At 41.4% G+C, this 12,119-nt stretch overlaps 1 protein-coding gene across 3 annotated transcripts in view; it reads right to left on the bottom strand.

Annotated features, from left to right (window-relative positions):
- The window catches only part of RALGPS1 (Ral GEF with PH domain and SH3 binding motif 1), a 777,507-nt gene that overhangs the window by 389,004 nt on the left and 376,384 nt on the right, over positions 1 to 12,119 (bottom strand). For all 3 annotated transcript variants that reach the window (XM_030207496.1, XM_030207498.1, XM_030207497.1), the window contains exon 9: positions 3,428 to 3,554. In XM_030207496.1, coding sequence (XP_030063356.1) covers positions 3,428 to 3,554 — 127 coding nt within the window. The remainder of the gene's footprint in view (positions 1 to 3,427; positions 3,555 to 12,119) is intronic.

Below are 12,119 nucleotides of genomic sequence, written 5' to 3'. Positions count from 1 at the left end.
TGACTTACACCATGCTGTCACTTGTACAGTTAGTATGGGTGCACTTATCACCTCCTCAAGAGGAAATGGTAAACTGTTTGCAGTTAGCACAGTTGCACTTAAGGAATATTTCAGTGCGATTACTCCAGAGAACACATTGTGCAGACCCCTAACAATTACTGCACAGCCTTTGCACTTATCACATGTTAAATTTTGAAGCTGAAGCATGTTAGGTACAAAAACTCACCACACTGAGTTAAAGGCCCCCAAATGTGTAACATAAGGACTTTTCCTCTCCTGCTGCCAATGGAAGACAGCCAAGTTCAACTCCTTGGCTAATAGAGAAACTCTCCCAGAGGCACATCAAGAGTGGTGGGTGCCCTAGTTGAATCTTCAGTCTTACAACTCCCCCCCCCCCCCCCCATTAACTTTCAGGCCCCTAGTCTACTGCCCCTTCCCCACAGAATTTGATATGTAAACTCAAAAATCATGATCATCACACAAACAAGCCTAATCTTGAATAAAGCTTGGGCCAACTCGAGACCCTCTTTTTTAACATATAGGCAGGGTTACTACCTTTAGTTAGAATATTGCTCTTCCTAATCTCAACTAAAATACATTTATTCACTGAAAGATCTTCTTAAGACACTACAGAGCCTAACCTTTTATAACGTACAATGCAACGTAAACTTTTAATATTCCAATACTGAAAACATGACACATCAAGGAAAATATTAATGCAATAAAGTTAGAACTGAATTAAAATGAGAATACTGAGCATGGCATCTCTACCACATATTGGATCCAGATAGCTGAATCTTTTAAGCTAGTGCTGTGTCTGTTTGGGCAATGAAAGAATGAACCACATAAGAACATAAGAATTGCCATACTGGAGAACATTGATGGTCCATTTAGCCCAGTATCCTGCTTCCAACAGTGGCCAATCCAGGACACAAATACGTGACAGAATCCAGATACATCAATAACTGTCTGATGAACATGGGCCTCCTATTTCATGAAACCATCAACTTTTTCCAAAAAATGTTCAGTTATTGTACTCTGTAATTAGTGCCATTATGCTAAGAAATAGCACATCTTGCACTGCACATCTCTCAGTAAGATTCCAAGCATCTGGTGCCCCTAATTTACTGGATTAAAACTTTTAAACTCTGGGGCTGATATTCAGAGCACGAGAGTTGGACCGGCTAACTCCCGCGGTTGGCGCTAAAACCGAATATTCAAAGACAGGCCGTTTCTGGTGACCAGCATTGAACATCCAGTTTATTTTTGGCCAGTGTGAAGATAACCGGCTAAGTCAATGTTCAGATAAACCAGGTTTTCAAGTGGCCAAATATGGCCGCTAAACCTGGTTCAAGAATTGGCAGCTAGCGGGTTATATCATGTGATATAAACGGCTATCTGCTATCCAGGGATATTCAGCCGGGGACAGTCAGTTAAGCGGTATTTAACCAGTCAGCAGCCATTCTGGCTGGTTAAATAGTGCTAAATATTGGGTGGTTAAAGCATGATAACTTACACCACTGCTATAGCTGGTGTAAACGCCCAGACCAAGGTATTAGCCAGAATATGTGAAAACTGTAGAATACTATAAATTATGCATATATATGCATGCTCTGCCCAAACTTTGCTCATATGCATGTCCATTATCAACGTATGCATCATCAAAGCATAGTACATGCTAATATTCTATACAACATTGGTACTAATTTTTAAGTTGGGGCCACTGCATCCAAATGAGCTGAAGGAGAGCCCCAAATATCTTCACATGAGAGGACTCTACACTGCTGATCAGTGAGTGTCAATGACATCCACCCCACCAGCCTGCCTTCAAACTTTTTATTGGGTGTATCCTCAAGGAGGTGGACATTTCTAAATGCATTCTCTTTGTGTACTGAGAAATGCCTTGTCCTTCAGGTATGTGGCTCTTCCTCCTATCCACTTCCCCCTTTTTTCCATGAACTTGGGTAGAGAGGCAGAAAGTAGCAGAAAAAAGCCAGGATGATGATGAAAGGCGGCCCAGAGGTCTCTAGGGGCCGCCATTGGCTCCCGGGTCTTGCACAAGAGCACTACCATAAAAAGTCATTTAAGCATGTAACTGAACACTTAGAAGCACCAAGGACCCCAGAACTGGGATAGCAATTCTTTAATACAAGACAAGACCCAACATGGGACATATTTCGGCAACAGCACCTGCGCAAGGGGTCTATCAAAAGCTGATGTTGGGTATCTTTGACAGTCAGCAGCTGATAGAAAAGTGCAGTCGCTTCAGGTCAGGAATACCTACTGAGGAAAATCTTTGTAACTGCGTGCTCTTCCCTCTAGTCCTGAGTGTGTGTCTCCTGGCTTCTCCTTAGAAGCATCCTTAGTGTCAGAACATGGGTCCATATACCCTTTCTTGATTCCTAGGACCCAGTGGCATAGCTATGGGGGGCCATGGGGGCCTTGGCCTCCCAAATTGGCTCTGGGGCCCCTGGTTTGGCTGGCGGGGGTCCCCAACCCCAACCGGTTGAAGCATTTATCTGTTCTGCACTGGTCTCACACTTGCCTCCTCTCCTGTTTCCAGTTGCACCATGCATGCTCTCGTTTTAATGAAACTAAGCATGCTCGCGAATGCTCAGTTTCATTAAAACGAGCATGTCGTGCATGGCACGCTGAAAATAGAAGAGGAAGCAAGTGTGAGACCAGTGTGAGAGAGATAAACACGTCAGCTGGCGAGTGCTGGGGACCCCTACCAGCAAAGGTACATTGCGGTGGTGGTGGGGGGGGGGGGGGTCAGAAGTGGCGGGGAGAGGCGGCGGCTGGGGGAGGCAGGCTAAAATGTGCCCCCCCCCCACTTTGGGCTCTGCCCCCCCCCCTCCCACCGAGGTCTGGCTATGCCCCTGCCTGGACCCATGTGCTGATACTAAGGATGCTTTTAAGGAGAAGCCAGGAGACACACACTCAGGACTAGAGGAGGAACGCCCAGCTACAAAGATTTTCCTCAACAGGTATCCCTGACCTGAGGTGACTGCACTTCTCTATCAGCTGATAGCTGACTGTCTTTTTAAAATCGATGCCGAGGCTTCCAGCAATTGCCGTGTTTGCCCTCCCCTAATGCCAGCCCTGCCTTTGAACTAAGACGAAAGAAGCATGAGTTCTCATGAATTGCCAGGAGCCGAGTTCGTCCTGCAAACAGTGATGTTATTATATCTGCAGACTCTAATGTGAAAATAAAACCCCTCAAAGTCAGCTGCCTGATTAGGAGGATGTTATTACTGGTTGAAAAACTCAGCCCAACATTCCTTTAAGAAAACCACAAATTGTCTATAACCTTAGCTTTGGTGCTGATGTTACCACTGGGAAATCCATCAATCAGAAGTCCCACAAAAGCATTCTACAATGCAAATTTGAATACATTTCTTGGCATGTTACTTGCTGTCACACCTACCTAAATAAGGGATGGAGGGAACCATCTTTAGGCTTCTGATATATTCCCTTGTCCTCTTATAATTATCTTCTTTGGACAATAAGTAATCCAGTTTCTCAAAGGTGGTCTTGTCTTTCCGATTTAGAAGCTATAAGTGAAAATACAAAGTAGAACCATTAAAAACTAATAACTAAAGAAAATAACAGGACCACAGATAGAACATATATTAAAGAAGCAGTTGTGCTAAAATCATATTTATCTAGAAAAATCCTTTCCTTCTAGGGCAGTTTTCACCTAGGTTATAAAGCCTGTGGGTATTCTGTACCTAGCAGGCCTTATAAAATTTTCAAAGGGGAAACATGCATGTAATTTTTGTTTGAGAATTGGCATGGTACAAAGAACATGCAGAGTTTTGAATGTCTTTTCCAGGGTACAATTTCCATGGAAAATAATATGCCTAAATATAAAAATACACTCATTACTTTCAAATCTCATCCAAAATGTACCCCTGGGAATGCTTCTCCTCAGTCCAATCTTAAGTGGGCACACAATTTACGCCACGTGTACTTGTAGTGAGAATGAATAAGGGCAATTATCAGAAAGTCAATTTACCTTTGCAAGTGACTTTGAAAATTGCTTTTCCAAATTATCTCTTTGCTGTTTAATGATTCTGACACATAATATGTATATAATAAAACTATTATTCATGACAACCTTTGCACACATAAGTGCACCACAGGATTTTTCCTTTGGTGGTGCCACAGGCAGGCAAACTATGGTCAAGAAGGGTTTTCAGTCCAGCCTGTGGGAGATGGGTTCACGGAGGTGACCCCTTACCTAGGCCAGCTCCCCAATGTCCCTGTATTATACATTTTTACTAGAGATACAAAATGTGAAAATGCTTTTGTACAGTGGTTCCAAAACTGTATGTCAGGACCCCAAATGGGTTCATATAATGAGTAGATGGGGGGTCAGAGAAACAGGGTCATTATCCTCTCTCTCTCTCTCTCGCTCTCTCTCAAGACTTCCACTGGGGCCTGTGAGTAAACGTTCACAGTCCCCAAGCACGTGTATGGGGAAAAGTTCCATGTCACTTTTCAAAAAGTGCTCATTTTGGAAGGGATTAAGGGAGTCATTCTCCTTCATCCCACATAGTTTTTGACCACCTCTGAAATCAAACCACATTAAAATTGCAACTTTACTACGTAACTGGTGGCACTTACACGTGTAGGCTGGTAAAACAGGGCAACTAAACATGAAAGTGTCAGTAGTTACAGGTGAAAGCTGCAAAATTGTCTCTGCTATGTGTAAATGCCGACCCCTCCACATAGAAGCCACCAGGTCAGTGCCATTTATTTTTTTCAATGGGCACATTTTGTAAAATGGCTGCTCCCACTGCATGTGTAGAGCCATTTCTAAAATGCTACCAGAATTGAGCTCTTCCTATCTCTACATTATATGAAAATGGGGCTTCATGTGTTATATTTCTTCAGTTGACTACTTTCATAACACTTATGATGCTGGTATTTCTGCCACTTTCTTTCCCCTCTGGCAATATATGGTGGGTTGTGTCCCTTGATCCTCTTCGTATTAGGAAAAGCAAATTATAGAGCAGAGGACTTTTAGAAACTAATTCCATAATGAGATGTCTATTTTTAGGTGCCAAAAATGCACCTACTGAAGCCTATTCTATAAAGGAAAGTAGAATCCTACTTTTTATTTTTTTTAAGAATTCTAGCGTAAGGTCAAATATGTGCCTGTATTTCAGGCGTTAGCAGTTACACCAACGATAGAGCTGGTGTTAATGCTTGTGCCTAGATTGTGAAAGTACACAAATCAAGGGCGGACTGACCATAGGGGCAACCAGGTAGTGCCAGAGGGCTCAGAGGCCCTCTCCCCCCACCCATGCCTCAGTGGACCCTCCCCAGTCCCACCTTGAATGGCCCTGGTGGTCTAGTGGCCTCTGCAGGGGCAGGAAAGAATCCCACTCTTTTCTGCCTGCTGCCGCTACTCTGTCTGGTGCCACTGTGTTTTAACAATGGCTGCTGAGACTGCCGAGACCCGCAAGATTACCGCAGGAAGTCTCGGCAGCTATTTTGAAAACATGGCAGCACCAGGCAGAGTAGCAGCAGTGGACAGGAAAGAGTGGGGTTCTTTCCTATCCCCAAAGAAGCCACTAGACCAACAGGGCCCTTCAAGGTAGGACCGAGGGCCCAATGAGGCTCAGGGGTCTATAGTGTGTAGAACAGAGACAGCAGCTGCAGTGGTAGAGGGGATGTGATGCAGCGGTGGGGGGCAGGGGAAGTGGCCAAGGGGGCCCCAATGACCTTTACTGCCCAGTGGGCCCAGGTCATAGTCAGTCTGCCCCTGATACAAATAAATTATAATATTTTTATAATCTATGGAGTCAATATTCAAAATGATTTAACTGGCCAGAAATGGTTACTGGCAGGTTAAATCACCTGCTTGGGACTAACTGCTAATTTTCAGCAGCACTTAATCAGTTAGTGCTGAACTGAAAACTATTTTGGGACCATTCTGGGGTCAGATTCAGCACTTGGCCAGTTAAGAGCCGATATTCAGCACTTAAACAGCTAACAGCATAAAGACAGTAAAGTCAGTACTATTTATGCGCTTCACCTGACCAGCTATGCGTTAGCCAGCTTCAGAAACCTAATGTTGGTGTCCAGGCATGGTCCAGCAATGAATTTACAGGTTTAATGTCGGCAGTAGTCAGCAAAACGCTGATCACTACCAACTGAACATTGAGCCCTATATGCATAACTGTGCACCCCACCCTCACTTTGCTCAAACTCCACCCATATGAATGCCAAACTGCATAGTACGCAACATCAAATATTGATGTGTATTTACAGAATAGCACATGGCCATAAACTGCTCATTTACATGCATGTGTGTTCAACATACATGAGCAAATGGCTTGAATACTGGTATGAACACTCATAATTGCCACCTAAACCTAGGCAGATCCTTCTGGAATAACACCTTTATGTTTAACAAGATCATAAATAGAAGAATAATTGGATACTTTAGAAAAGACAAGAAATTCCACGCAGAACATATGGTACATACTATCCAGGAGATACATAGATCAGAACAAAATATACCTCTATCAGGATCCTCTGGGACCCAATAATATCTACTAAAATTTCAATTGTGGATAGTATACTGAGCACAAATGTAACTGGTGGAGGGGGTAAGAAACATACACACACTCACTCACATATACATGGTGATAAGCCTTCATCCCTTTGGAAAGGAGACTACAGAACAGATGGCTGCCTGGTTATAAACAGTATCAGACTCATGTAATTATACCTCTTTTTTCTCTTTGGGGTTTCATATGATCTATTTAATCATAATTTAGCAATAAAATATGATGAATGGGGCATCAATTAGAGATGACTCAAATTTGCTTGTTGGCTACAGATACTTGACTTTGAATCACAAACATCTGTGGCATAAAAGCACCCAACTGACAAGTCTTCTTATATCTTCCTGTTTAAATGTCAGACAAGATCTAAGTCAACCATCAATACCCTTCTTGGGTACTTCATCAAATAATGATCACCAGGAACTTTATATGATGAAAATGTTACTGTAAATGAATGCTGTGGTCTCTACTGTGAGATACTGAGAGTTTGACACAGTTTCTTTTGTCAAATGGACTTTTTCCGTTTTTCTATGGTTTATGCTTTATTGTGTTTTGATATACTGTTCTCGATAGGCATGTCAGAACGGTTTACAATAATAAAAACAAAGGTAAAAAATGAAAAGAAAAGAGCTCCACTGAAAATATAGTTATAAGTATCTAATTATTCAAACCAGAGCTAACCATATATCCATCAAATACACACAACTACCACTGATGTTCATTCAGAGATAAATGCTCTGTTGTAACAGCATGTGCAGAACTGATTTCTACTAACAGATTCTGAAGTCACCACAGGAATGCAGCTCCACATCTGCAACTACAGGGGTTTTACATAGGCACTGATATTTAAAACTATCTCCTTCAATGTTACAATAATATATCACAGGAATAAGGTTTTAAACTGTTTCTGCTGGTAGAACAGCATTTTAGGTATAGGGTATATGAGTGCAAATTTATTTATTTTCAATACTTGATATACCAATACCGCAAGTGATCCATGAGGCAACTATGTGCTTTACAATTTCTATTACAGGTATTTTTCACTGTCCATTAATGGGCTCACAATCTAAGTTATATATTGTACTTGGGATAATGGAGGGCTAAGTGACTTGCCCAGGGTCAAATGGAGCAGCAGAAGATTGTGAGCCCTCTAGGGACAGAGAAAGTACCTGTTTATAATGTGTGCAGCGCTGCATGTGTCTGATAGTGCTATAGAAATGATTAGTGGTAGTAGTTGCACATCACCATTAATGCAAAAAAAATAGAAACTCAGCCATTTTAGGGTTACAGTAGAAATGGCCTCAGCATGCAGGAAGGACCCATGTAATGGTAAGCTAAGGCCACTTTTGGCAGCTTAGTAAAAGGACCCCATAATCTGTACACATGTCAAAGTAAAAACAATTAACTTGTACAACAAACATCTCTGAAACAAATGAGTTTTTAAATATGTTTCCAAAACAACAAATAAGAAGGCCGCTGCTTTATTATCAATGGAACATTATTCCATACCAAAACATCTTGAAAAAAAAAAAAGAAATCCTCAAAAAATTTCTTTAACAGGAAAGCTAATCAATGACCTACCTATCATATGGAGATTTAACCTACCACCAGGTACCGCTATCAAGTCAGTCAGATGAAATGATGATAAACCATGAATGATTTAAAAACACAACACAAACATGCTAATTTAAACTTAATTCTTGCTTCATCTGGGAGCCAGAGAAATTTAATTAATAGAGGAGTGGCTCTATCAAGCCTCTTTGATTTAAATATCAACTTGACCACAGTGTTCTGAAGAATTTGAAACCTCCTGGTTAGACTAACTGAAATACCCAAGTATAACAAATTGAATTAGTTTAATTGTAGCAAAATTTAACTTTAAATCCAGTAATTTAAAATGCTTTTTCACCTGGGAAACCTAATATTACACATATGAATAAAGGACTGGCTTTTTATGTTTTACTTTTTTTTTATACAGATACAATTCCCTTTGCCACCACCTCCAAGAGTTAAATGATTATAGTGTTCATCCACTCTAAGGACCCTATTTGTTAAATTTCAGTAAGATTTAGCAGTTACTCTGTAGGAATTAAGAAAATGAACATGTGGTAACTGCTAAATCTCTTCATTAAATGTTGGGGGTGTTCTCAGCACTATTCGTTACAGTTAAGACAGAGAAATTTTCTTTACCATGAGTTTGATGCATTGCAAATAACATAATGCAGTTAGCTACAATTGTTAAGATGGAATTAGCTGTATCTTATTAGCTTCCACTTTAACAGTTAATGTGAGGTAACTACCTCTGTATTAAATGTAAGGTGCAGTACCTATGTATTATCCATTCCAATCTAGATTAGCTGTTAACACAAATTACTGTACATATAGGGGGCAAGTTTACAAAGAATGGTCTAATTTTAGGTACTAAGAACGCACATAAAATATTGGTATTTTGGCCACTTAAGCACTGTTGTAGTGTGTGCTAGTGGCTAGGCATGGAGCCCTCACAAATACAGCCACACAAGTGTTGCAAATAAAACTAAATATTTTGGGGCCGTTTTACTAAGCTGCGATAAAGTGGCCTGTGGTAGTGCTGGTGCGTGTATTGGACACGCGCCGGGTCAGTTTTTACAAAAAAGGGCTTATGCTTTTTAATGGGACAGCAAAAGGCCCTGCAGTAAAAATGAAACCTGTGCACCCAAAACTGACCTGAGCCCTTACCACCACCCACTGATCTAGCGGTAAAGGATCATGTGCGACACGTGGTGACCAGTTGGCATGCACCAAGTGCCGATTACCACCGGAACTGGCGCACATAGGAGGAAATAAATAATTCATCCATGCATTATGGGTGCGCCAAATCTGAAATTGCCACCAGGAGGAGATGCTGGCCTGGCGGTAGTCTAATTTGGGCATGCGCTGCATGTGTGTAGAGCCTACCGCGACTTAGTAAAAGGGTCCCTTTATTTGCATGTATAAACCGATGAAGCAGCCTATTCATTTCACAGACTGAACAAGTAAGAACAGCAAATCTCTTGATTTCATATATTTTCCTTCAGCCCTATCCCTGACAGGTTCCACAATCTAAATGTTTACAAGTCCTTCTCTTCCCAATTAAAGGCCTAGCTTGGACTGTCCTCATGAATTAGAATCTCACAAGCCAAGGAATAAATTAGCCTACCTTGGTAGTCTTCTGTTATCGCACAGAAAGTCTCGGAAGGCACAGTGGAAGGCAGCTCCTGAATTCCCTGCGGTTTGTCTTCAAATGCTGTGGATATACCCTCGGGTCTTTGCCAGCCCTTTGAAATCTCTCCTGAAGAACCCCTTCTCCTACACTGGGCCTGTATTCCAATACTGTGGCCTCAGGGTTAAAACATACTTGGAGAATCCATTACTTGGGGTCTCACTGTTCTGTCCTGCCATATGGCTTTTAAACTCCTCCCTGCCTGAAGCCAACTCTTCTAACTCAAGAAGGCTAGCTCTCCCTTCCTTACGGTAGTTCAATCTCAGTCTCAGTGAGGGAATGTCCTTAAAGAACCCCAGGCTTATATCACCCACTTCTTCACACGTACTTAAATGACCTCTTATAAACTATATAAACTAGCATGAAAGTACACTCCTGTCATCATGGATACATTCACTGTAGGTGTGCACAGGGCGGAGTTTGAGTGGAGTGTTGGTGGAATCCACATTTACTCAAGTAGATCATAGAATTCCTTAATTTAAGTTTGCACTAACATAGTGGTTCTCAAACCTGTCCTAGGGGCCCCAACCAGGCAGGTCTTCAGGACATCCCTAATGAATGTGCAAAGACAGATCTGCATGCCTGTCACCGCCATTATATGCCAATCTCTCTCATGCATCTTCAATAAGGATGTCCTGAAAATCTGACTGGTTGATGGTCCGCCAGTACGGGATTGAGAAACACTGCACTAACATATACACCAGCCCTCAATCTGTATATGTTAACACCTATACGTACGCGTGTTCTTTCACACCTACGTTAGTATTTTTATAATGTTAAGTAGCAATGTCCTTGAATTTATAAAACAAGCATAAGAAAACTTGTGTTAATTAGGCTTGACTTTATAAAATCACCCTTATCAGCAATTATGTTTCTTTATAAAATACTCACATATATAGTATAACCTGTCCATCTGCAAAGTATAAAGTACTTATAAAATCAAACCCAGGGAAAGAGAGCCCATTTTGTTGGGGTTAAGAGAAGACGAGTACTTGTTGAGATATATGAAGGGGCATTTTCAATATGACATCTAAGTCCGACATTGAATGTTTTGCGCAAAATGTCCAGAGTCCGAACAACGAATATAGAGATTTTCGAAATAGCAAAACATCTTATCTTTTTTTTTTTTTTTCAGAAATGGCCACTTGCTCTGTGTGTATTTTTTTTGGTCCATTTTCAACAAAAAAACATCCAAGTGAAAAATGCATAAAATCAAGCCATTGGGATGTAGGAGAAGCCATCATTCTTAGTAGACTGGCCATATAAACATCCCAGCAGAGCTATGGGGCACTCTAGGGAACCCTGCAGTGGACTTAACATAAAAGCTCCCAGGTGCACATCTCACCATTACCCCCTTATATTGTATAGGGACACGTCCAAAATCCAGCAAAACCCTACTCTACCCAACAGTACACCACTACAATAGCCCTTATAGCTGCATGTGTCACCTATATGTGGGTACAGTAGGTTTTTGGTGTGTTTTGTGGGGCTCCACCACAAGTGTAACAGTTAGAATGGATTATGGCCTTGCGTCCCCTTCTTTAAAGTGCACTGCACCGACCACTAGGTTGCTCCAGGGACCTGCTTGCTGCTCTAATAGGACTGGCCATAACATCTGAAGCTGTCATAGAGGCTGGTATGCACTGTTTCTTTCACATCAACCGGCTCACCTTTATCCACATGTTTATTCACGCCTTCAAAGAAATGAAGCAAATTCTCCCATTAAACCATGTTTATTTATATGTTTTGTAATTTTATTCTTTATAATAGTTTCCACTATTTTACTTGGCACTTACCTCAGGTTTACCTTGCTGACATTCAGCCAGGGCCTGTATAAGTGGCTTATGCAGGGCCCAGCTGGGACTCACATACCATACACTCTGGTGCCTCAGCCGGCTCAATTAGGCCCAGATATTCAGTGCTGATGCCCAGATAAATCCCAGCACTGAATATCTTGGCCTAATTCTGGGCTGAATATTGGTCAGCGGCTGTTTACTTTTTAAGGAAATTTCAACAATATAATTACAAGATAACGTCTTGAAGGGAAATAAGAGACTGAATAATATAACCAATTAAAGACATCCATGAAATAACACAAAGAAAAAATAACTTTCCTTCAGCGCTCATCTTAAACTCCACCACTGTTTTTTGAGGGTGGGGTGGGGGGAAGGAGTGTGATTTAAGCCTTCATATAGTTAGAAAACAGGAAAAAGAAAAGCTACCTCTGAGTCCTCCCATCTATCACCTAATTACAGCAGATAAACAGAGATCACAGGAGTACCAATAGAAACTAAATT

Source organism: Microcaecilia unicolor, chromosome 6, assembly GCF_901765095.1.
Source record: "Microcaecilia unicolor chromosome 6, aMicUni1.1, whole genome shotgun sequence".
NCBI lineage: Eukaryota > Metazoa > Chordata > Amphibia > Gymnophiona > Siphonopidae > Microcaecilia > Microcaecilia unicolor.
This window is presented reverse-complemented; position numbering and strand designations above follow the sequence as displayed.